Below are 27,506 nucleotides of genomic sequence, written 5' to 3'. Positions count from 1 at the left end.
CCATCTGATTGATTGCACTTGCCGCGTTCGCTTCCGTGATACATTTGCATAATGCATTTCCCTCGGAAAATTATAGCTTTACCGGTTTGAAAAATCTGTCCTTACTGTGAAATCGCAAAATAGACAGATTTTTGATCGTTTAAGAATAAGATCCTCCATTTTTATTTCCTGTGATCGAGTGGCGTAATTTGTTCACGTCGACTATTTGCATCACATTTTCGAGAAACAAACAAATAAAAACCACACCTAATTATTTCATATTCTTCTCCGGAGAAATAACTTGCACATATATATTTTTGTTGCACCATAAGTTTACGTGATCGGAAATTGATGGATTTTAAGATCTTCGTTCAATTATTTATGGATACCTTTTTTCTTTTTCACCGATGTCGTCTTAGCAAAATTCGTTATCAGCTGAAAAAAATGTTTGCGAACTTTGTCGTATGTTGCGTAATACTTTCTAAGACGCAACACACGGTTCATAAGTGAAAATTCACTTCATATACGTTGAAAATATCTATATCTATTGTCAGTTTTGGTAGTAAATCATACAAAACCTGCCTCTAACGAGTAACTATAATATTTATTAAAAATTTATATACTTTGCGAAAGTAATGTGAAAAAGGTCATATTCTTACATTGGACGACGTATGCTCCTAATTCCGCGGCCAGGTCGAACGACACAGGAAGTCGTCCTTGGAGAATATCTTGCTTCACTTGGAGGAAAAACTGGTACCTTGAATAAAAAAGAACACATATTTTTATCGTATGAATAAAAAGCAAGAACAAGACGACAAACTTTTCCTTCGATAGTTTTCGATGAAAATTTAATTTTAACACACCTGTTTTATTTTTAATATTAACATTGTTTTACGTACTATATAACCATACACCTCGGAAGATAATATAATATTCCATATAATACAATAATAATATATAATGTAGTAATATAAATTTCTATACAATTCTTCTTGCACACAATTTATCGAGATAATATTTTATAAACTAGGTAATAGATCTTTCCTTCTCTCAAAGATATGATAAAGAAAACGTTTGGCAGCCACTGTATGTATGTCGCGTATATAATTAATGACGTATGACACGTATAAACGTCTTACACACGAGAGAAGCAAAAGAAACGAAGCGAAAGAAGCGAAGCAGAAGAAGCGAAGCAAAAGTGGAAAAAGGAGAAAAAGACGAAGAAGAATGGGAGGGAAAAAAGGAAAAGTTACGAGATGGGGTCAACTTGCGGCTCGACTCGCCGTGAACTTCGATTTTGCCATCGTTGCCCTCGCGGTTTCTCCTCTTGTAAAGTCGTCGTTAAAGGATTTCGTAGTTTCTTTTTCTTTTCTCGCTTGTACCATCCGTTGCCACGACCTTTCTCTGCCGATATTACTTGCCGTCTCTTTCCTTTCGCGCGCGTTCTCCCTTTCATGCTCGTATGCACGTTTTCCCTCGCAAGCAGATTCCTTTTCGCTAGCACACTTTTTTTCCGCTTCTTCTTTTCCCTTGCTGTTTCTTCATTTTCTACCTGCCAATCTCTCGTGCCTTCTCGTTCTTTGCTCATCCACCAGAATCGCTTTCACCCCCCGTTCTGTCATTGAGAATATCTCACATTCGTCCCGACTGTTTTCCCGTTGTTCTATTTACAAACACGATTTATCAGCAGCGAGCTCCAGCAATATATTTTTATTTAAGTCCTGCTGACACGGTGTGAAAAGTTCACGAAGAATTTTGAAAAGCGATTGAGGTAAATATGAATAAGTATCTTTCTGATTCTTAGATTCCAAAATAATATTTGATTTAAAAGTTTAATACAATTCTTTAAGAAACATAGTAACGTTGTAACCTTTCCTCATATCCTTGAGCAGTATCTCTTTTCTTTAGCTCCAGCAATAGGTGTCTTTTATAGAAAACGACATCCTCGCTTAAAGCACCGTTTGCTTGGCTCGTCGCGCGATAAACATCCTTTCTATTTCATTTTCTTGATATACACGATCCCCGAACGCTGTTTATTAACGCATGAATAATTCCCCGACCGGTTGTGAATCCTCCACATCCTTCGAAGCCAGACCGAATCCCCGACAGACATTTCCCTCTTTCATATTCCATTTCTTCTCCATTCTCCTGCGCTTTATCTTTTCCCTCCCTTAGTCTGCTGATGCAAGGATTACCTGCGAAATTCGTTTTAGGATAATTCCATAGGATTTACCATCGCTCTTCCGTTTTTCCCGCCTCTCCATCCGCGAATTCTCGTCGCGCGTATCGTTCGTCTCAAACACAAATATACACGCGTATATAGCTCTCGTCTCGTTTGTACTCTCTCTCAACAGACTGCAGAAGAAATTTAATATATTATCCTGAAATCATTAAGATCCCATTTATTAAGTTCCTCTTTTTCGCTAGAGGAATTCTTCGTCTCTTCCTTTTCCAGTCATCGCCTCAATCAGTCTGCTTTCTTGTCTCGTCTTCCTCGCGTCCCTCCCTCGTTTAACCTCGTCCTCCCTTCTCTCTCCTGCTTTTTTTTCTCTCGCATACTTGTTCTTTTTTCCTGCTAGGTCCACGTTTTCCTTCCTCTTCTTCTTGCTGCCGATGCAACCTCTACTCCCTTTCATTCTCGTTTCTCTCTTTCTCCCTTTCTCGGCAACCTCCTGCCTCCATCTCTTGCTTTCTTTTCGCCACCGTTATCCGATCGTGGGGAATACCGCTTATTAACACGCCACGTCAGTGCCTGCCGACTATAAATCTGCTCGCGTTATTAAGGAATTGTCAATTCGCTTTCCGGGCCGCTTTCTCATTTTTCAAAGTCGGATAAAGACGTCTTCGCCGCGTTTCCCTCTCGTTTCTCAAGTTCTCGTGCTCTCCTTCGTCTCACCCATACCACTCTTGAACTCTCGAGGAATTACCAGGCGATTCAAGTCCCGACCTCTTCGTGCACCGCCTCCATTTACATCGCGTTTCAGACGTTCCTGGTTACGTTAACTTTTTACGTTTCCGCGTAAACTATACAGTGTAAACGCGCGCGCACGCGACGTCAAATGAGATTCGGTTTTAAAGCATTTCGACAACAGTTAACGAACTTTTCGCCAATCGTCTATTTTCTTCTTAACCTATTTTACACGTTACAAATTATCCTTTATTGTCACCTTTACATGCCTTTCTTTTTATCATTTATATCGCCTTCTACTTTCATCCATTTTGAACCATTTTATTTTATTCCTTTCCACGTTCTTTTACTCGTTGCTCGATCTTCGATCTTCAAAAATGTCAGTTCCATGAACACACAAGTATGCTTTAATCGTATCAACTTTGAAACGAATTATTCGTTGAATTTCTTTTGTTAGAAGTGTAGGATATTTTACAGAAGTAAGATAATCAATGTAATAAAACAGCAAAAATACATTACAATTAGAATTACCAAAAGGAGTAAGAAAGTAGCGTTAATGCCTACGTATGCAAACGGGTTAATTGATTAGCGGATAAAATAGAAAGTCTTTGCAAAAGATTGTAAAGAAATAACAAAAGGTTGCAGAAAGTAAATCAAATTTTATACATTTTATGCCCTTTGAGCGAATCTCTTTTTGAGAACACCTAATCGACTCGTCTTTCTTCGTGGATTCCCTCATTTCTTACTTGTGGAACTTTAGTTCGCTCGTTCCTCTGATTCGTTCGCGCGTGCAAGAAACGCTCGCCAAAGTGAGCGATAACGACACGGAGCGGGTCGCGCGCACGCACGAACGAACGCAGGAACGAATAATTTCGACGCACTCGGAATTCTCAAACGTTACCGGCAATTCTGGAATTCCCTGGAATTTTGAGGTTCGCGATCGACCACAGATCGCATGCAGGCGTGACGTCGAACGAAAATTGTCGGCATTATCGGTGCATGCGCTAAATTTCACGGCAAACGGCGCGTTTTCGCGCTCTCAGAAAATCGATGATCGCTCGTGACTCCAAATGAAAGCACGAGTTCACCGAATACGTGCCTTGAAAAGTGTACAGGGAGAACTGACTGCCAGCAATTTGTTACAGCGTTCTTTTCGCAAAAGTTTCAGTTCTCTCTGACGTTATCTCTACTGTAAATTCTATTCCTTGCAATAAGTATTCCACGTTGTTAATTCGGTTTTCTCTCAATCACGTGGTTTCTCGTCAAATATATTAGAATCTAATAAGTCCGGACCGACAAAGACAGAATTCGTAACGTTTCAGATGAAATGGGAAGTTTATTGGTTCAGGATGTATCTAAAATTTTGAATATTTAGAAATTAAACGTCTATTTAAAGAAAATAGAAATGGTACTGAAAACGGAAACTTTTAATAAACAGCGTAACAATAAACGGCACGGATTTGCTGGACGACCTAATATATAACTTAAGATAAAACGATATAAGCTGGGCAGTAACTTATGACTCACCAAAATAAATAGCTCGTCGTTTATCCTATTTAATCGTTTCGAAAGTCCACGACTACACCGAACAACGTATCGGAGGTAAGCACCTTGCTGAGGAGTGTCTGGGTGTCGCGTATCCCATATTCAACGCGCCTTTTTATATTTGCACGCGACCATACACGAACGAATAAAAGTGGAGAATCGTCGAAACGACAATGTCTTATCCTCACTGCACGAACGGATGCGCTACTTCTTGAGCTACGATTTTATATCACGCAGTCCAGTCGCACAATCTGTATCTGTATTTTATATCCTGTTATATCATATCGGGGTACGCAGCCGGGAATTTTTGCCGCGTGTTAAGGAGCTTTCACACCGACGGGCGACCCGAGGATTTGTGAATCAGAACATGCTACAGAGCTGTGAATTTTTCTCGAGGAGGAAAGCTTTGGGAAAACGGGGAAAGTTTCGTCCGTCTTATCGGGGATTAGTCACAGGTATGATAACATAGAAAGGTGGTATTTCGCTTGGTAGAAAGAATTTTCTACGATAGATTCATAATATTACCTGCGTGATTGGCAATACTAGGTGTAAAGAATTTTTCATTCATGCAAACTTCTTCCTTTTTTCGTCCATTTCGTCCATGGATGCGTCAAATATGAATATTCAATAAAAATAACGCAACAACCGCCCCATTCCAGAAAAGAATCTTTACAAGAATCTATACACCTCATCTCGTTTAGTACTTTTATTCAATGAGAAAACTCTGGTAAATTCAGTTGCATGCGCATTCCAAGATGCCAATCGAGAAAAATAGTTTACTATCGATTTCCATATTGCGTTTGCAATTACAAGAAATTGCACCGGCGAATATCGAAATACAGCCATGTAAATCGATGTACGGATGGCGCACCGACATATAAAACAGTCCTCTGTGAGCGTGAGCGAGCGAGGTGGAAGCCAGACACGGAATTGCTACGTCAATGAAACATCGTCGAGGGCCTCTGGAACTCGAAGAAAAAGGAAGTTACGATCTCCTGGAGGATCGTGGGCGGACATTAGTAACGATAGGCAGCGGTGCGAGTTGCCTTCTAACGTTTCTGCGCTACCGAGATGAAGAAAAGCCACCTAACGAGATTTTGTGAGATTAAACGATCGTAAAACAACGCGGAGATATCATCGATTAATGGCATCGCATAATGGTATTCTTGAACAAATCAACAAAATATTCATTGATATAGGAACAAATTAACAAAATATTTATTATATAACTGCGAATAAATTAAAAGTGATTTTGTAGTTCGTTTAAGATTTATTGAGAAAATTCAAATAACGTTGCATTTTCGTGTTAAACATAATCGTGGTTAGATCGGAAATATGTTTATACATGTTGTTTATACTCATCTTATGTGAGTAGCTATTTTGTGTATAGAATTACCTTACTCTAAATCAGCATAACGATTTGCTTTATTTTCCTAGGTATACGATAGGAAACAAAAGTTTAGAAAAGGTAGACGCGGAGAACAAAAGAAAAAGAAACGCCTACTGTACGAATTCAACAATGTTCTTTATAATTTTCATTTTCGGTAGGTAATTATTATCTATCGATCAATGGTTAATTGCTATGGACCAGCGAGAAATACGCTGCCTCAGGGCTAAATATGCTAATCTATAGTCAAGAACCCGAAGTTAGTTGTTGGATAGAAACGAGAGAGGTGTTTCCGTTTCGATCACCGGAGGGGTCAATACTCTCGTCTGCGGTACTGATACAGCGAAACGGCTATCAGACGTTTCGCGAACTTCGCATAGTTTTAGCAAAACTCGAACTAACGCATCCACTGATACCTGACCGCCTATTACATATTTTACTCGTTGGGAATTTCTAGAATCTTAGAACGATCAACATGCAATTTGAATAAAATTATAAAATCTCTTTCAATGCTTTCCACTCGACGATAAAAAGCGCCTACATGTAAAAGAAAATATCAATAATATTTTGGAATTAATTTTCTAAAAATGCACACTACACGTTATAAAACAAGGAGATAAAAGGGACTTAGAAATGCATTACTACAGTCGGCAGATAGAATAATTCTCTCTCATCAACCACTCCCTAAACACTCTGCCATTATACACAAATCGTTTATCCGACAACAGTCTTCGTATTTCCCTCGTTATTCGTATCCCATCGTGTAGCTATAAGAAGATCGAGACAACTACGACATAGAATTGGAACGTCCACGATTCTGCCTCGTCGTACAAGCGGAACGACGATGCTAACAGTCACATAAATTTTCACAGTTCGCGTTTTAACACCTTCGAATACCACGATATTGTGAAACTAAATAGTCCTTAACGTTCGTCATCTGCTCGCGAGAACAACAAAAGTAACAGCGGTAGGACCGTAAAACGCATATCGCGAACGTGTACGATCGTATCTTTCCTTTGAAAAACTCGCTCCATCTCGGTGAACACACCAAAAATCAAGGACGTTTAACCATTTTGCATCTGTGGCCGAGTTATCTCGCGACGCAATGTCATTTGCGCGACGCTTTAGGCGAGATGTACATTCATTAAAACGCGAGATATCTGATTTGGATGAAAATTAGTTTGCGAGAAATCTTCGAAGTGCGATGGATTTAAATAATGCCGAACGTAAGATGCGTTTAGCATGCACTTTCCACCTAATACGTGTACCCTAATATCCATACAGTCTGTCTTTCTTTATTTTGCAGTCTTCTGCATTTGCTTCGAGATTTGCTTAAACCTTCTTTCACTAACGTTCGATCCTTTCGCTAGAACCTCAGTCTCTCGCAATAAGCGAATAAAAAGAAGCAATCGCGCAGAACTCCCGTTTCAAAGTTATGGTCTCGATATTGTAACGTTTATTTAGAAATATCGAAAAACAGACACGCGAGATACAGTTGTAACCAATATGCATCGTTCGTGTTATAATTCTCGAGCAGCTTTCGATTTCTGCGAAAACAAATATGCAGTGACGGCGGGAGCAAATGCGCATCTTACCGGAATTATTTATAAGCGGTTGGTAGCGCGTAAATATTGATATCCCGCGGTTCGTTCATTGTGCAATGGAGTCGAAGATGCAACCACGACGGGGCCTCGACAAGCGTCCATCGATTGCTCATACTCGGGATAAAAGATGAACGCATTTGCATATAGATTGTGTTCGTCTGTTTCCAAAGACGCCTTTTCTTCCCTTTCCTCGGTACACCGGATCGTGTGGCTATACCGAATCAAGCGAATGGGCGTCTTTCCCCGAGTTTTTATTTTGCCGGAAAAATCTTGAACGATGGACGACAAGCTTAATGCCGTGAAAACCGCCGAATTTTTCCGCCCTGTCGCGGTAATACATGGTCTCCTAGTGTGACAAATCCTTTTTCTTTGTTAATTTGTTGGTAGCTCTTAACGAATTACGAAAGGAACGATAATACCTGGCGACGTTATTGGATTTCGTCGGAACAAGTCGATATCTTGGCAGAAGAAAGGATGGATAGAGGCGCGGTAAATGAACGGATAGTGCGGTAAAAGATTGATTAAAAGTAGGATGTTTGGTGATTTGATAAGGCATTATATGACGAGATAGATATTAGTAATTGATAAGTTAATTTCAAGCGAAGCGCTTACGCCTTCGATTCGTTATCGTTGGGCTTCATAACGAATAGGTAGAAGGGATTTCTAATTAAGCCAAAGTATACAAAGTTTGTATAATAATTGTATGTATATCGGTTCGATTGTGGATCGCTTATAACTTATAACTAATACAGATTACCAAGAAAAATTAAGACATTATAATAGGAAAAAATAACTAGAAACTCATAAAGCTTGACAAATTTAAAAAATCTGATAGAAACACAGAATATAAGCTAATATAGCAAGAAAAGAGATCAGATCCTACAAGAAAGGATGAGAACCCTACAGGTGAGAACCTGTCTATCTAAATTACTAAAGTTTGGTACCTCGCGACTAATTTGTACTTATATTTGCAGTCAATATTCATAAACTAAAAACGACGAGAAGTTAAGGATAATACGTGATTTTAACGAAAACTTGCGCTATTCTAGCTTCAAGATGAGCTAATAAAGAAAACAGGTTTCCTCCGTAATCACGATCATCTAGAATGCAATGTTAATGTTGCTAGTTTTCAAAATTCTTCCGTACGACAGGACGAAAAAGTTTCTGTAACTATCGTACATTGAGACGCACAATTTTCAGATTTCCATGAAAGAACGATACTTCGCATTTAGATACGTAATAACAAAATTACCCCCGTGGAAGCCCTCGTGAAAGCAATCAAACGAGTCGACGAGTTTCATAGTGTATAACGTTTCACGAAATATATACGTAGACACGCGTAATGTATATATATTTTGCAAAAATAAATGCTACGATAATGATACAAAAAACTTACTTGGTAAAGAAATCAACATTAATATAGTCAACTACTGAAAGCAATGGCTGTAATCGTTTAAAAAAAAATTCGTTGTTAAATGTATATAATACATTCTAGGAAACTCTTTGTAGCCCTTTTCTTTTCGTACTACCAAGTTTTACGTTCACCGTCTAATCGCTAATTAATAATTTGCTTCGTGCATCATTTTGTAAGAAATCGAAAAAAATAAAACAATCCTTTACCGTGCTTCTATCACGCGGAAGCGGATCCGAAACATTCGAGATCGACCAAGGCGGTAGTTCTCTCCCTCGACTTCGCTCGCGGTCGACCACAAGAGGAAGAAACACCGTGAATGATCGATACCAACCGCAGCGAAGTCGACAGTCTCAAAAAAATGATTGTTTTATCTTGGCAGGTAGAACTTAAAGGGAAGCAGCGTTCGCAAAGCGGAGGAAAAGGTAAAAGATAGAATCGTACACAGGGGTTGTGAAACTCCCTCCAGCGAGCAACGAATCAATCGAGTCGGTTTATCGGTGACAGAACCCTCAATTTTTCTCTAGATTTCCATTAAAAAGGTCCGTTACACCCTGCCGTCGACATCGGCATTCGCTTATACTCTTGTCGACGCTTGATCGGCTAAATCGATCCACTCACGGATATATATTACGTATAAGGCTGATAAAAAACTGCAAGAAATGACGGTGATTCCTCTCAAGAAGCTAATACCGTTCGTACGAATTTTCGAGATATTTCGCGAATCCGATGGTTGCATTGAATTTCTTCGTAGAATATACACGTAAGTCTATATATGCAATTCAATTTGAAATTACTAGAATCTACAGAAGTTATCGATCAAAGGTAATTGAACAACTGATTCCAGAGTTAGATATTCAAAGATATGCGTACTTCGTCATCGTACTGTAATTTTATTAAGATCGTTAGAACTTCAGTACAGATCTCTCTGAAGATTCATAACAGAATGCATTGTAGGTTAAATATAATAAATTCACTCGCAATTGTCGCCTAATAAATTTTAATTACTACGTGTTCTCATTAAAAGCGTTCAACACTGTAGAGGTATTGAATTTAGTTAATATTTTATACAATGGATCAATAATAACATTGAAATTTACGAAGGACTCATATAAGAGATTACTCAATCTCAAAAGTCTAGTTCCAGTTTTACTTATTATTAATTTATTTACAAAAAGTCATCGTATTTCTTTATTACCTTCAATTTCTTACTTCCATGTCGTGCATTCGATTAATTTTTAATAACTATCGTCTGTGATTCTGTCGACTGACAAATCTTATACTTGTAGTATCGGGAAGAAGGGCCCAAGAAACGTCAAGCTAACTACCGACAATGTCGCGAGAGCCGAGGCGCTGTCGGCTCCATCAATGCATTACCGGGTCCTTCAGGTAAATAGGTAAATAGCCGAAAAGACCTTCGTGACCCTGGCTACGAGCGTCTGTAAAACACGTGTGCGGTGGGCCCAGCAATAGACAATAGAGCGCTACAACGGCCCGAGAGGCAGTCGAAAAGCAGAGTGCGAGTCGAAAAGCAGAGTGCGAGTCGAGGAGCCGTGTGCGAGTTGAGCGGAGACAGAGGTTGCGAGTGGCGTTGCCGAGAGAGTGTGGATTGCGCTGTTTTCTGTGCGTTTGGCGTGAATAGTTCAGGTTGAACAACAATCGTCTTTTTCTGTCTGATTAACATCTCTATTGTCCACTCTTTGTAAATACATTATATCACGATATTACATACTGCACTAAACGACACATAAAACATAAGATTAACATCCAGACAATTCGTTCTTTGTAATTCGAAGGAAGAATAAAAAAGGAAAGAGGAAAAGATAGTAAGTTACATCGAGTGGAGCGATTTGTTTATCAAAAGAAGCGCGCTTGCGTTACTGGAACGAGTGCAATGTCGGAGAAGGAGTGTTTTAAATTCTTTTAACTCCTTCGCTGGAATGACGCTGAGGTAAAAAGATTTTCAGGCGTGCTTTGAAGAATTTTAAGCCCAACTCATTAGGATAACGAGACAGGCATCCAGTGTCTGTGACACGAGACCTATACTCGTGCAAACGTGTCTGTTTCGTATTCATGATGCGACATGCGACAGAACCGAGAGCTCGTCCGTGTATACAAACACACGCGAGAACATAAAACGGGTGGTACTTCGCGTTACTAGTGTTGGAACTGATTGAGAGATTACAAAACTTGCTTCGTCCATTAATTCAAGAATCACGACCGGACAATGTAAAACGATGTAAATTTTCGTCAGCGTTAACTACAAAATCGAATTCTATCTCTCCGACTATAATAGCCAAGGAGAACAAGGAGAGCGAGTACTGTTAGGTTCTCGTAATAAACGTGATACCAATCGACGTGTCTCTCGCTTGTGTTGTTTTCTTCGCGATTAATCGTTTAGCAATTCAAGCCGAGAAGAAATAACGGAGTGGAAGATTGAGAAGTTCACGCTATTGTATTTTAAAACGGAAAACGTGTGAATTTAAGATTAATCGTTGTTTCATGTCCTGGATATTATGAGAAGTTTGCGTGGTTCATGGTGATGATGATGATAATGATACAGGATGAATATGTATAATTTAATTTCTATTAGTACAGCTAACAAGCATACTGACAGCATACATATTTCAAATTGTGAGCAGTACCTACAAAATAAATATTAACGATATAAGATACGAGGCACGATAATTTAATGACACGGTAGAGGAAGTTTCTCCATGACTACGTACATGTCTACCATTATTATAACATTTTTAATAATTTACTGTAAAAAGTGTTAATAGTTTTCATATGTTTATTAATACAAGTTCGATGAATTGTATCTATGTCTGTATCTAACAACTTCGTTCGTAGTACCGTTGTTGATAAATTAAAATTTTTGAGACGGATCTCGAAAGATAATGATATGAAATGTTTTTATAATCATCGATATTTTCCTCGACTATTGATTTTAGTTTGTAATGGTTTACCAATACCCTGATATATTTCGTTTTATTCAGACCCATCTTGTGACACTTTTGATCCATTACCCTCTCCAATTTCACTTTTTCTGCCGTGAGATCTACCATATAAATAGAATTCTCGCTCCATTGCACTAATTAAAAAAATAGGGAAACAAAAATATGATCCATCGCATATTTCACTGAAATAATTCTATCAAATGTATTTCCCTTCAGCATAGAACTCAAATACAATTATGCCAAAGCTTGGATCGATAAAATTATTTGCGAGAGGGTGGTTTACAGCATCGAGGGTAGTTAGTGGACTATTCGCGTGACAAGATAAATTCAATCTGCTCACCTTGTGATCTCTTCAATGAGCTTGCAGGGGTCCGCCGCGTAGAATTTCACACCGAAGTAGAGAGTGTAGACATCCGAGCTCGGATCTCCTTTTTGGACTTTCAGTTGCTTTCCGATCTTCTTACTCGGGTCGAGCCATTGCTATAAAGGTGCGCGAATAACACAGTAGAGAATTACTTCTAAATAATTAATCCCCTTCCGATCGAGGCGCGTCACGCTGAAACTGTTGATCAAGCAGACCGGAAATTGCAGGCAGCTTGACATTTCCCGTGGATAATAATCCTATCCTCTTATGGCCCGGGGCCGATGCAATCGACTCCCTTCGGGCCATCCTTCCTATGAATTTTTCATCATCGAAATCTAATTAACCGTTCGATATCCAGTTATTGCATTGATCATACACTGCTGTTTGTTCAGAGTCACGCCAAAGACGTAGCAAAGACACCGCTTCGCGTTAGACCGAGTCAATTTGCCTTTGATTATAATTATAGAAGGGAACGCGTCTGTCTCATACCGTAATTGACAAAGCTTTACCAGAAAGCGAACAAAATTTCTCACGCGCGCTACCTTGATCTGAAAATTAAGGTCTAAAGAGCTTTCGAAACGATCATATGATATCTAATTCAATACTCGTGGAAATAAAAAGAAACTTCTTGACATATTTTCATGAAAACAAAAATGAAATTTAAAAACAATGGCGTAGTATATTTTTCAATGAAGTTATTATATGGTGAGATACAATTGCATAATAATTTTAAAACATGTTAAAAGGTATAGTAGGCACGGAAAGTACATAATAAACGTTAGATAAAAAAAATGTCAATGAAAGATTTAATATCTTAATATCGCACCCATATAATCACATTTTGCTAGTAACAAATTTAACATATCCGAAGTCACCCAACCAGTACATAAACATCAAGATGAAAATATTTGTAAATGCTTCCTGCACCTACTACACGCTATTCGTTGTAATTTCGATCAACTCGATACGGAAGGTCAATAGAAACAACATCCTTACCGTCTGATTGCTGTGATCCAGGTAACGTAGACCGAAGTAAGCAGTCTCTAATAGATTCAGGTGCCTGAATACCCTATCCAGCAGTTCCTGACCAAGGTTCGAGCTCTGGAAAATAGAAAAAAAGAGCAATGTTTGATTTATCCAGTCAATAACAATGCCGACGTTAGCGACACGAGCGGAATTACTTCCTGAACCGACCTACATTAGTATCACTGCGACGACTTTCGATCCGCGCTCGATCGAGCGTGGTGATTTAAATCGTGATGCGCACGCGTCATTGAGCACGTCGTTCGAACTGCATTAGAACGCGTTTATATGCCTTTGTGCACGAGAACCAACTATCTATCGACGCTGATTCAAGGGGAAGTTGTACGACACGTTTCATAACGGTTCCGTCCCAGCCGCAAAATCGATTTCCGTCTGTTTCCAACCTGAGAATCTCGCGCAATCTGTCATTACGCTCGGTAGATTTTCTAGCTGCACGCGGAATAATTAAGTTCTATCTGTAGCGCGAGCAGCCATATTACGATCGGACATGTGATACTTCGCAATTATTACACAGGACAGAGTGAAATAGAATTTAAAATCGAGTTTAAAATAAAAACGAGTTTAATACAAAACCAGCTCGATCCTCTTGATGTCGTGATAGCACGTCACTTGTTTTACTGTGATAAATAACAGGTATGCTAGATCGAAACGCTTTCGTTGTCGATCGATCTTAGTTTCTTGTCAATGCTTTGTGTTTTCCTTACATTTCCAACATGCGTGTTTCTATATTTTCGCAATACATCGTTTGGTTTAATAAAAACAGAAATATTTATGTTATACAAAATAAATAAGTAGGATAAAGACAGGTTTCCTGTATGTAGATTCGATAGTTGCGAGCAATCGCTGTTTTTTTTTTAGACAGATACTCGTTCCGTTTCTGTTAAATTACATTTTAACGTTCGTATATTCTTCTATATGAGAAGTAATTTCTATACGTGTAACGAAATAATAGGTAGTTGTAACTTCTCGCACAAGGTTACTAAATGTTAGTTCGATGACGCTTAACTTAAATACATATGTCCGTGCTATACCGTTTAGTGCCCATATGTTCAATAATCTCGCATAGTTCTCCATTAAACTTTCACTTCGAATGCTCTAGTAATTAGCATACCAGGCTTCCAAGAGTCAAATATTCTTTTAGAGATATTAATCTACTTAAACATTTTCAACCCGATCAAGAAACAGTGCCTTACCATTCCTACCTTCAAACAATATAACTCAAGAGAAAACTAACAAGGAACTCCAGGAATCAAACCAATTTCCAAGAATCTAATATTCTTCCTTAGCATTTCTAAGAACCTAATATAAAATATTAATATAATATTTAATAACAATAATATAATTATAATAATTATAATATATAATAATATTAAAAGTATCGTGCTAGAAGAACCACCATCAAAAGGAATGCGGTCAAGAATTTATTTCCACGATGCAGACCTTACAATTTCTCCAAGTTCCTCTTTGCGTGGTTAAGCCACCTCGATTGGAAAAAAGAGGGTAGAAAGAAAGAAAAAGCGACCAATTCGAGCAGAGACGCCCAATAAAAGAATCGAAAGGTGAAGACTCGAAGATAGTTTACTGCATCGACTCGGCGTCGATTTAACCGCGGGACATCCAGTCGGTGAACTGAGATTGAAATCGCCGGTTTCCGGTTCCCAGTTGACTCCGTGGCTGAGCCATGACGCTTGTTTGTTCCCCTTCGGGGGAAACTAACGGAGATTCACAACGTGTGTTTTCGTACTCGATCGTTTGTTCCTTCAAGATATGGGCTGTGTACGTCCCCGTGCACATGAATATACGAAGAAGGAAAAATATTCCTGAGTTTGTTCGTAATTAGCGTAGCCGTGTTACCACCTCTTATTCTTTACTCCACGTCCTTTCGTTCTACCGCACAGTCTTCGTCGATCTACTTACATACTTGGCTCTCCGGCCTGTTCTCCGTTTCTCTTCCGCGAGGCGTTTGTTGCGTTCAGCTGTCTCCCTCGATCGTTCATTACATACAGAGAGCGCCGTTTCTTGCGCGCACACACCATTGGAATTGGAGGATGATAATTGAAGCCGAGGCTGATGTTTCTAACGATCTTGCGGTGGCTCGACTTTGACAAGTTGCGCGCGATATGTATTGATCATCGCCACGCCGTGCACGTATTCGAGACAATTGTTAGTTTGCGGCGTTACGGCTGCCACGCTTCGTCATTTGTCGAGGGAAAGTGTTCTTCGGAAACGAGGAAACCCGGGACTAGAACGCAAATTAGCGGTGTCTTTCGAGTGATCCGCGTAAATTTTGTTGATTTCCTTTCGTGGGTGTTGAAAGAAACATTAATAAAAAGTAAATTTATAATATCACGTCGAAACGTTTGATGTCGTAATATTTTGTTCGCAAATATAATTAAACTTTACGAAATGTCCGATCGAAATATGTACTACTAAACGATAAAGTCATTTGAGTACCATCGTTTCTGCCATTTCCTTCGTATCATTTTCTCTTCAAATCCTCGTTACACTATGAGCATTTCGCACACAGGTCACAGAATTTTACGACGATAAATAAACGTATTGTTGATTTCTCTAACGATCGAATAATAATATATCATTCATATGAAAGATGTAAATACGTAGAAATAATCAATATCTGCATCTTTATTATCCGTTATAGTTAATATCAATGAAGCAAATTTCCTTGAATATAAAATAATAGAATTGAAATGTAAAATTGAAATCGGAGCGACTTTTTCTTAGATTATTCTTAAAATTTTTCTGCCATAAAATGTTGAAAAACCATATTTTACCTTTTCTTATCAACATTTTTCAAGATCTCCCTTCGTCTAATATGAAATCTTTTATTCATCAGTTGATAAAATCACCAAGAAGATTTAACTGAAAAAAATTTTACCTTATGACACATTTTTATCTGAATAATGAGCGAAACAATAATCACAAACTACTGCACACGTTTCATAAACGTTCATCAATACAGAGGGCAAGTGCCAGCCAATATCCAACAAAGAAATTCGTTAAGTAAAATTAGGTAATGATTTTCGATAGCCAGGGTCAACAACAAAGCATCGGGGCATGCACGACCGAAGAAAAGGAAGGAAAATGAAAGAGAAAAAGCGAAAGAAATATCGAACGAGGCAGCTCTGTCTCGCTCTCGTTTTTTCTTCTTTCGTTCTTTTCAACTCTGGCTATACTTGTATCTGGATCGCGGCATCATGAAATTTATTGTAGGTGCCGTGAACCCATCCACGGCTCTGGCATCTATTCTACCTCTGCTGCACCTGCACTTTTACCACGACGAGGTGGTTTGCACCTTCCACGGATCAGGCCAGTTCTTCTTCTACCAGGGACAGGTATAATGACATTGGAATCGGTGCAACGAACGAATGCACAGTGCGCGCCACTGCGTAATTTGTTGCAACAGCAAAAACATATTTCCAGCGAAAAATGTGATTACTGCTCCTCCATAGTTTACTTGGTGCGCGTCGAACGAATTTATTAATGAACAAGCTCAGGGGTATACGAAGATCGCCACGACAAGTTCATAAATGTTGCACTTTTATCGGAACAAACAGGGACGTGTATCGTGTGTCCGGTACACGAAGGTAGAATTTGTTATATCAAACGAATGCTCCTGTGGATCAGACCATTTAAATGATTCACTCGGTTCCATGCAAAATTTACTTTTTAGGAGCAGAGCAGTTTTCCATGGAAAGATTTTGAAGAGTAAAGCTAATAACGCACGGTTCTAGGCTAAACGATTAAAAAGTCAACAGTTCGCGAACTATAGATTGTATTCTATAGAACTTTTGATTTAATGAAGCAAATGTTCCTAGTGGAACAAAGGCAGAAAATAGAAAAACCCGTGAAATTAAAAACAAATATTTAATCGATTTAAAAAAGAGATTTGAATGTTCGAAAAAAAGCTCTAATTTAAAGGGAGCCCTACTATGGGTGCAACGAGCTTCTTCCCTTTATTAAGCTCCGATCGTAGACAGGAATAGTTTCCTTTGCACTGAATACGGGCAATTTTATTAAAACGTGCCCTTATCTTCTAGCTCACTCGTTGAATCTCCCACAACGCATACGAACGCGCGATCCAAGTGAAATATAGTGTTCCCGGACCAACGAAGTATATCGCGATTTTATCAGTCGGTCGAAATACAAAAAATCGTCACGGTTGTGCTGCAACCGGAACAATGTTATCATAGGAACATACCGAAACAAAGACGTAATCCGCGCGAAGAAGAGGGACGGCCGAAGAGGAAAGCAACAGTTCGACGAGAGGGAAAGAGAAGAGGAAGAAGACGAAGAAGGTGGAAAGGTGCAGAAAAGAAACGTCGATGGCCCAAGGTTTACTGCTCATCTCGACCGGTTACTCTCGTAAGTCCTTTTAAATCTCGGTAATCTACGTGGTTGGTACCGCGAACATCGAAGCTTTTCGAAAACAGTGACAACCATGATGGAAACGAGGATCCCGTCGACCAACGATCAGCACAGAGACGAGCACACTTTTGTCGTCCACGAGCTACGTGATTCTCGACAGACACGCGTAGCTTCTGAATATTTTGGATTTCGTGGATCGACTGATGCCTTCGTGGAATCGCAAACGAGGGAAATGAAAGGGCTGCATTTTTTAACGAGATTTATGTTTCCGCGTGCAACGTGACTCACGAAAGCAACGGTCGATGAAGAAGCTGGAGAATCCAACTTGCGATATTACGAGTACGATTTGTTCGTAATTCGTATCGGCGTTACGAAGTACGTATTATAAAATTTCGCGTTGTTATTAAAAAAGATTCGTGGCCGAGATAGGCACAATCGTCCCCAAAAGGAGTCCTCAAGAAGATGCAGAGCACCAACTGGTTCCTGACCAAAGGTTTGGCGGATCGGAAGATCGAAGAACTTCAATGTCCACAAGAAGAATCGACTTGGACCCCACTCCCTGGCCATATCCCAGACCCGCGATGAAATTCGCCCGGCTGCTTCCAGGATGCATTGTTTTCGCCTTTTTCTTCTCTCTCTCTCTCTCTTTCTTTCTCTCTTTTCTTCTCTTGTATCCCTTCTTCCCTCAGCTTACGAGCGCCAGCGGCTTGGTTTCGGTGTATATATACGACACAGCATCGGTATCGGCGGATACGTATGTATACTACCTGTACGTATAACAGAGCGAAGGTCTATGCCCTGATGCTGCTGGCCCGATGTTCGGGCTCAGGGGTACAGGAACACGCGGCAGGCAGAAGACCAGCAGAAGAAGAAGAGGAAGGTGCTGGAAGAGAGTAGACGGAGGGACGCGACTCGATAGAATCTGGTGAGGCTTATTCCACCGGTCTTTTTTCACCTTTTGCTTACATAATGTATTCTCAAACGTACATACGGCTCTGGGTACTCTGCTACCAGTGAGCCTTTACGTATGGCATCCGCATGGGCCCTCTCGTGCCGTCTGTGTGCCTTCGTGTTGGTACGCGCGTCCACGTACGTGCTCTCTCTACACGCTCTACGTTCTACACTCTACGACGGGATGGTCGTGTGGGTGTACGTGGACGTTCGCGGCAACGGGAGACACTCTTATCGTTGTCCACCCATACGTCCATTGCTGGCCGTTTCGCCGTGGCCGACGCTGTCGTCGTCGTTGTACGCCCGCAAACGTGACGGAGGCGTGTCACATCGGAATACAAAAGGTATAATACCCACATACCGATGCCGCTAACTCATACCTACCGGGGAATACCAATTTTCGAGCTACGAGCTCTGTTCATCGCCGCGGCCTCGACGCACTCCGTCGATCGCCCGCGGACAATTCATTCGCGATACCAGACTACCTATTCGAGTACCTACACGTGATGCTACAGGTGAATGTCGTCGCTTCGATGAATTAACCCTGCTGCTCACGCCAATCTCCACCGGTTTATATCAGAGGTCGGTTAAGCGGTAATTCGAATTGTTTTTTCCGATATAGTTAACGAGTACTTAAAAAAAATTCTTTCTCATCTGGACGCATGGCTGTTGGCAGCAAGAGAATTGATATTTTCTCGTTGATACTAAGGTGATTCTATATTTAAGTGGATGCTAAGCTAATTAGAACTTTAGAAATCGCTTCATTAGAATAACGCTCTAAAAATCGAAATACATGAAACTTTTCATACTCGAAACACTAAAATTCCAACGAATTGCAAATTCTAAATGTACTTTTTAAAATACCTTTAAATAAGCAATAATTCGACGAAACGAACGCAATAAATAGGAAAGCTCTGGAATTCGATTAACTCCCACGATCGATCACAATTAGCACCGCTCGAGACCGCCTCGTTCTGAATGACAGACCGGCACGAGCAAGCGAACGTAATCCGCAAAACGAAATAAACCGGGAAAGGGAAGAAGGGGGATCGGCTCGTTACGCGGTGAAAATAAATTACACGTTTTCGTGTCAGGAAAGGTAATCGTTAAGCAATTAAATAAATTAGTTAATTAAACGCGTACGGGAGAGGTAAACTGGTGGCGCATACACTAATGCGCTTCTTGCCCGGGTACAGAACGGTTCATGCGCGAGGACGATAGCTGCCCGGGTTGTTTGTCACTTTTTCCAAGCGTTGCGATGGCGAAGGAAGCCTCGAAGCTGCGATGGTTGGTCGCCTTGCGATCGACGGACTCTCGCGTAACTTATCGCTGCTGCAATGCACTGGAACGAAGCAACGCTTCGGTAGTTGCACGGTTCACGTTCATGCACGCGGGCCAGGCTATCGCGTGTAAGCTGTGGTTCTTGCCGTACTCCGACTGGCCATTACCATTTTTCACGCACAAATCTATGGTTACATTAACTCGATATTCCGCGAAGCACGGCGATTCGTCGACCGACACGGAATTATGAAGGATTCATTCATCGTGGAACAAGCGGCGACTGATTAGCGTTGCTCGATTCCATTTAGCGCGTTCGTTATCTCGGGTATATGTACACACCGAGGGAAAAGAAGAGAGAGAGAAGAAAAGGTACGTACGGCATTCTCTGCAAGGCATTTCTATCAGGGTCGGTCGGTCTGTCGTCTATAAATAGTTACATGGTGGACGTAGCCCAGAGAGAGAATGCGTAGTCCATACTTAATATGTATACCCATGGTAGGAGGGAAGGTTTCGATGGCCGCAAGGACAGCACTTCGTCAGTCCATTTGTCACTTTTTATAAACCGCGCCGCTGAACTTGACGTGAAACGTCATGTACCATTGCTGTTTATGCTGCGCGCCATGCTTAGGATCGATGTATTATCCGAGAAGTTGCTTAGATGGAAGCAACGCTTCGATAGTTCTCAATACAACGTTGTTGTTATTACGCGGATGCGAGGGATCAGTCGTTTTTGTTTCATCCTCCGCGTGCTTCCTCTATAGCGGTTTAACGATAGAAAAATGCGTTTCAGTCGAAAATAACAAAAGATGTAACGAAGTTAATAACGGTTAAACTAAACCGCACGAAATTACAACATATTCTCTTCCAGGTAATTAACTTTCTTGTCGCTGCTATCTTCCTCTCGATCACGGTCACGCTACATCCGTATCACCTCGCGTTCATTTAGCCCAAAGTGAACCGAAGGATGTTACGTTAAGCTAAGTATCTCAACACTGCAAGTGTTCACTTTCCTTGTGAATTTCAAGCAACGATACCTTTAACTTACAAACCGAAGCAAACTTTGCTCCTTAACCTACTCCTAAACTGCTCAAGCAATTGTGCAGAAATCTATTTATCGATGAATACAAATGGCGGAAAATCCCCGATGAAAGAACGAACCATTGAAACAATGAGATTTTCTCCGCGAGTGGTAATACGAAAAGATGTTTCGGCGCTCTACGTCGTAACGGCTGCTATTATGCAACTTCGAAGGCCATATACCGCTTCGAAAACGAAAGAAGGCGAGAAAGAGGGAGGAGTGTTACAGGCGGGATAGCTAATGGATGGAACGAAATGAGAAGAAGCGTTGAATCCAGCCAGGAAAATCGAGAAGCTCCAGCAAAAAAATTGTACTCTTAGAGGAAGTCGCGCTGCCACTGGCGAGACAAGCCTCCGAGCAACCAAGTAAATAGGCACTCCTTGCGCACAAAAGGTACGCAGTGCGCAACATTTCACCTGCAACAGCTTCGCACTCATAGGCTTTCAGCGGAAAATGCATCGTTGGCTGCACGAGCAACACCACCGACCCCATGAGGGATGTGGCGAGGGATAAAGAAAACGAACACCACGACCGGCTGGTCGCCCGCGATTCTGCGCTAGCGACTTACCAGCCTGCCGATCCATCCTCCTCCTCGTCCTCCTGATTCTCTTCTTCTTCTCCTCCTTTTTCCGCGCGCGACAATTTCCTTTCGAGTGTACGCTGCTCTCTTCGATTTTGCTCTGTACTTCGCGGCCATCGTAGCGCGCGTACAACGATGACTATCGTTGGTAGATGTACGCAGTTCGTTATTGTGCGACTTCAAGGGAAAAAATTGATTGTCCGATAGATTGAGAATTGACGTTGCACGTTGGTAGTGGTTTTCAATGAAATATGGTGGATGAGGTATCGAAGGTAGGATTTCAACCGGTAGAGAAGTTTTTAACAAATTTTTAAAATGCCACTAGTTGGCATTAGTTAACCTTGAGCTTAAAGATTACATAGCAGTATTAAATGTACTCACTGCGCTATTCCGCGTACACGATGCAGGACTTCGAAGATATGTAAATGTTATTTATACAAAAAGTTACTTCACTGATTGCAAGTTGTTGGAAATGGCAGCTGCCATCCTCCCACCCTACACCCTGCACACGAATTGAACGAGTGCTTTGAAGATAAAGTAGAAGAAATATACGTGATGTGAAAAAAAGGAGTTGATACGCCGGTTACAGAATGATTGTAAGGCATGAACAAGAGAGAGTTATAACATAATGAAACAAACGGAAGATATTCTCCGAATTCTTTTATACCCTCCGATTGTCTTTAACGAAATTTTATTTCAATAATACGGCGAAGAAAGCTACCGTTAATCCGTACACACAATCATCTCCTTCGAAAACTCTAAAAACGTTAAAATAAAAAGAAACATTTCAGTAAGTGTACGGTGTAATTAAATCCACAGATACATATTCACCTTAAAAAGCGGCAAAAAAAAAACAAAGGAAGTGGTTGAACGTTATTAAATGACAAGTTTCGTTACACCGTGTTTCGTGAACGTACCTCGCGTGGCTAGAATACTAGTTAGTGAAATCTACCACGCAACTTGGCCGAGGCAGTGCAAAAACTCTAGTAGATCTCTTATTTTCTTTCCCGTAAGCTGTAATACGATGAAGTCGGACAGCTTAACGCGATTAATATAATACGTGCGGCCTAACATCGTCCTACTTCTGCGAGAGCACGACAAGGGAGAGTACATGGTAAGCACTTAAAAGCGTGCTGCGTCACGCGGCCTAGAAAAAGCGAAAGATCGAACGGAACGTGTAAGTGTGTGGACCGAGACGGCGCGGCGTGGTGTAACAAAACTAATAAAAGTACAGAACAACCAACTTGAGGGGGAACGAACGAGAAGGAAAGTAGTCGAAAAGGAAGAGGAACAGCGACGCGTCGACGACGTCGAAGGAGAAGATAAAGAAGAGGTGGTTCTCTTCTCTTCTGGCCCGAGGCCGAATGGACCTGGGTATAGGTCCAGGAGGTAGGTAATCATCTTCAGGTTGCGTGCTCGCTCCTCTGTTCACCAGTCACTACAATCGTGTTTCTTTCATTTTTCACATACGTTGCAGGCAAACCGTCTATTTAGGCATACCGCCCTCTCTTTCTGTCTTCCCGTTGATCCCGTGGTGGCCGCTACTTTTCAACACCCGGGGCTAGGGTTTGTTGTGGGAATCGGAACACGTAAACGCAAATCAGAGGCCCCCGAATCAGACGTTCCGCGGGAGAATCTCGTAGTTTAGCTACGAAACCTTCAAATTCTCGATGAATACCCCTTCCATCGCGATTCGCTGCATTCTACAGACTCGCAGAAAGAAGACATTCAGCGTAACGCCAATTGGTCGGTATAATTTTACCGTGGCGATAATTGACCTTGGCTTGTTCTCTGTTACAGTTCGTTGGAGCTCATCGACGATGCTCCGAGAAAAAGTGCTGATCGCTGCTTCCTCGTCTGTAACCGCCCGAGAAACGACCTAACTGGAGGAGACTGGTGATGTATTTCTTGAAGAAAACAAAGAATTACCGATGGTCAACAGGCGATTATTAAGGGATTTAATTGCGTTCGAGGATGACAATTAGACTGGTCGTCGATTCTTTTTAATTGCTTCTTGTTTACCGCGAGACTTGCATATATATATGCGACTGCATGTTGCTAAGTAACAAATATTTTTTTAGTCGTTAAATTCGGAACTAGTAAAAATTACGTTCCTTTGAATCAAATATGTATTTTTAGAAATAAGGTACAATATAATAAATAAACTTTTAAATTGGAAATATACGTCGAAAATTGTAATATCCTTCAACTGGTGTACCAAGACGAACTGCAATGTCACGAATTTAGAATCCCGAACGAAGAAGAAAATTGTTGATCTCGGAGTGCAAAAGATGACCTTAAGAACCTTATGCAAAGATAGATAGAGATTAGAAAGATTAGAATAGTAACGAGGCAGAAAGCTTGTCACGGTGAAAATGCTGGTCGCGACTTTCATTTGACATCTCCAGAGCGATGGCTTTAAAGGTATCAAAGAGCACAAGGAAGGTACAGTGAGCAACGTTAATAATACTTCGAGGCACGATTCAATCTTTCTTCTGCTTGGATATTCACTCTCATCTTGAGGACAAGAAGAGCCGTTCGTATATAACGCGTTCTTTTGACGAAGTACTCCGTGCGGAAAAAGTTTTAATTTCGCCATTAATTTACAAAAATGAAAAAATGCAAAGTAAAAAAGATTTAAGTCTAAAAAGTTTTCGTACATATTCGTTGTTTAATATTTTTTCAACAAGGCGAATTCGAAGATATTTTTATTATTCGAATTGCGCGAGGTAAAAGAAAGGAATTTACGATCTTGCGAAAGAACAAAGGAATCCTGATGCTCGACTGCTTCGTTACAGTTTGTTGCGCCCAAGAGAAAGAGAATTTTCGTTAACTTTAACGACCAAACTTTCCCTGCTGCTAACAGGAGATATAAAAATCCGAAACTTTTAAACCACTCAAGCAACAAGAGCCATCCCGTAAACGGGGGAGTTTACTTGAAAACGTGATCTTTATTCATAACGAATCGGAATCTGAATAATCAATACGTCTACCGTGAAGAGAAAAGGGGAGAGAAACGAGGAAGGAACGGAAAAGCTACAAATGAAACGAAGGAAGAAAGAAAAGGAGAATGAGGGGGGAAGGCCTTTTTACGGCTTGTTACAAAAATTATCCGAAACAACGATGCTCCCATCGTTCGCCGGAAGGGAACGAAAGCTCCGGGCAACAAAGCAGAAAATTTCAGACCGGTTTTTCTCTCTTCCTCGTTTACGTCGTTGCTACTTTTTGCAAACGACCGCAGTAACGTCGATGAAAAGTGTTGGCGAACAATGATCCCACTAGAAAAACTATCTCCTTAAGAGATTACGCCTCTGGTAAATTACATTAATAAGCATTGCTCGTAGATAATTGGTTCCAGGTAAAAAAGAAACCAAGGAAAGGTATGAAACTTGTTCGAAAAGTGAAAATTTCAACGAACCGATAGCCAAGAAGAAATCCCCTTCAGAGATGTTTCCGGCTCGCCTTCTTTTCATTCCCGGTCGTTTCAACTACGCGAACTTCTCCGCTCCTTTTGCCGAGAATTGGCCGCGAAATGCACGTAGAGCGAGCTCTTCTAATCAGGCCTCGTTGAAGGCTCGCCTTCTACGGATGCCACGGATCGTGAACGTAAATTGCAGGGAGATGTCATAGGAGGTAATTGGACGATGCCTCGGAACGCTTGAAAATTATTCTAACGAGACCTACGAAATTTCCCTTGACCGGACGTGTTTCATAAAGGTATCCTTATCGTCCTATTTTATCTTCTACCGTTCTATTGTTTCTTCATTATGGAATATTCGTATTTTGTTCCTTCGCATGGTCGAACCTTTTTTTATCCCATCTAAATCAGACGAGCAAGTTTTTGTTTGGAAGGAAGCATGGCACGATATGAAAGAAAGATCGCGGTGAAAAATTCGTTTCACAAACAACATATTGCGTTGAAAAATTTATAGAAACTAAAAGTCCTATCCACTAAAAGTGATACAAACCGAGATACAGCGAGGCAGGATTTGTGAACCATTTTCCTAATTTAATTTCTTGTCAACCTTCTACACCCCATACAGGAATTTATATCTCAGATAAACGTATCCTGAGTCGAAAGTAAATCGAATAGGAACAAACTTCTCGATCTTGTTCCTTCGATTCCATTTTCACCCTCGTTTCCTATAAAACCTTAAAAGGCTCGATATTTAGTAGCCTTTGCTAAAAGGTATTATCATAAAATTGCACGTGCACTTTTTAATATGTTCACAGCAAATTACTCGCATTACCACGATTCCTCCGTACAGATATCCTTCATGAATCAGAAACAGGGGCGCAAAATGCATGGAACGTAGCGTCTGTAGCCACTCATTAACCAGCTCTAATATCCGAACAAGCGATAAACAATATGCAAATTCGATCGGATCGAGCAGAAGAGGCGCGATGGCAACGACACGGGAGCGGTATATCGACGATATCTGGTTCTGCCGGAAAGGGTTACATTTATCCGGTCGCATTATCTTGACGCATGACCATTCTTCCAGGCTGTTCGGTTACGCGAGACTGGTTCTATGATCGGCGATATAAAACCGGGAAGATACCGACCGTATACTGGTATATCGATGGCGAGAAATAGTGTCTATAAGTATCGTGGTTACTAACCGAACGACTCGACCGTTCCAGCTCTAATAATCCGTGATATCACGCTACCCTTTTCTCGGTCTTTTCCCTCGCAGTGTATCCTTGCTCATCCTTGCCTTTCCTTTTTCTCTTCCTCTCTCTCCCTCTCTCTCTCTCTCTCTCCCTCTCCAGGTACATTATCGTGTTCCTCCTTCCTATCCTTGCTGCTTCTCTTCAATAATAAGAAACTAAGAACCCGTGCGCGTTCCACGAGAACAGAAAACCGAACAGAACGGAGCAAGCATCGCGACGTAGCCCGATAATTGAAATTGATGTAATCGCGGTGACGTTCCGACACAACGAGACTTTTGCAACCGGCCCTCGTGGAACTCTATTAATATACGCCGCGTTTACGCCCGGGAACGATAAGCGGAATGAAGACAGAGGCAGGATACGCGCGTCGCCTTTTTCATCGAGTGGACAGTGGGTTGCTGTGTTCCACCGACATACTGCGAGTTCCAGCGCGTTCGACACGCGGCTCGCCGTGAGTAAGCTCGGGCATAAGCTCGTAAATTGATTGCGAAACATGCTACGACGGAATCCCGATTGGTCGGGCCGTTCCTTTCTACGGACAGATGTCACGATAGCTAGCGACTTGAATGACGAGTGGTAAAACGATCGATTTCAGGAAGTGGTGTGATTCAGAATTTTTAAACGTGGGACTACTTGCGGTGGTATTTCTCCGTGTGACTTGACAACCTCCATTCGGCGAGCTTGTCGTAGTCATTCAGCGCGGTTAGAGGAAATGATACTTTCGTCAAGTAACTTACTCGCGCAGCTTCGATTAAAATTTGCGTTGTACTTTATCAATGCTTCGACACTAACAACATGTTAAAAAATTCAATGATTTTTTAAATTATCCTCGCGTTCCATACGAGAGTGAAATAAATTATTGACATCTATTGTCATAGCTATCCATAAATTTATCGAATCGATCGAGTCCACTAGAAATTTTGACCTATGAGAAAAGATACGATCGCAACACAGGTATTATGGAATTATATTTACGCGTGCTCGTTGGAACGACATTAATCGATCAAAGAAACGACGACCAAATTTTTTTACACGAGAACTTAGGATTGTTACTCAAACGCCATCGCTGTATTCTTTCGTTAATCCCTGAGACCTTTCATTGTTGAAAGGTCGTCACGAGGCAGCCTTTGAACACTTTGGAAAAAACGAAGAAAAAAAGAATTGGTAACTCGATTTCTTTCCGAATATCCCCCAATCAAGTCATTCAAGTTTAAAATTCGCCCGGCATGTATAATATAATAGTCGAGGGACCTGGCGAACGCGTAACGAGGGAATTTTTTTTTAACGACCATTCCTCCCTTTCAGAACAAATTCATCGGCAGTGAATTTAATATATACCTGCATCTATAGTGAA

General features: G+C 40.9%; 1 protein-coding gene across 4 annotated transcripts in view; it reads right to left on the bottom strand.

Moving 5' to 3' along the window:
* The window catches only part of LOC117240024 (band 4.1-like protein 4), a 63,662-nt gene that overhangs the window by 15,464 nt on the left and 20,692 nt on the right, over window positions 1-27,506 (bottom strand). For all 4 annotated transcript variants that reach the window (XM_033505868.1, XM_033505869.1, XM_033505867.1 and 1 more), the window contains 3 exons: window positions 13,155-13,259; window positions 12,135-12,274; window positions 639-736 (listed from right to left, as the gene is read on the bottom strand). In XM_033505868.1, coding sequence (XP_033361759.1) covers window positions 639-736; window positions 12,135-12,274; window positions 13,155-13,259 — 343 coding nt within the window. The remainder of the gene's footprint in view (window positions 1-638; window positions 737-12,134; window positions 12,275-13,154; window positions 13,260-27,506) is intronic.

The sequence above is a fragment of the Bombus vosnesenskii genome, unplaced genomic scaffold, assembly GCF_011952255.1.
Source record: "Bombus vosnesenskii isolate JDL3184/JDL3185 unplaced genomic scaffold, Bvos_JDL3184-5_v1.1 scf7180000014535, whole genome shotgun sequence".
Classification (NCBI taxonomy): Eukaryota; Metazoa; Arthropoda; class Insecta; order Hymenoptera; family Apidae; genus Bombus; species Bombus vosnesenskii.
Note: the sequence above shows the minus strand (reverse complement) of the source record. Positions and strands in the feature narration are given on the sequence as shown.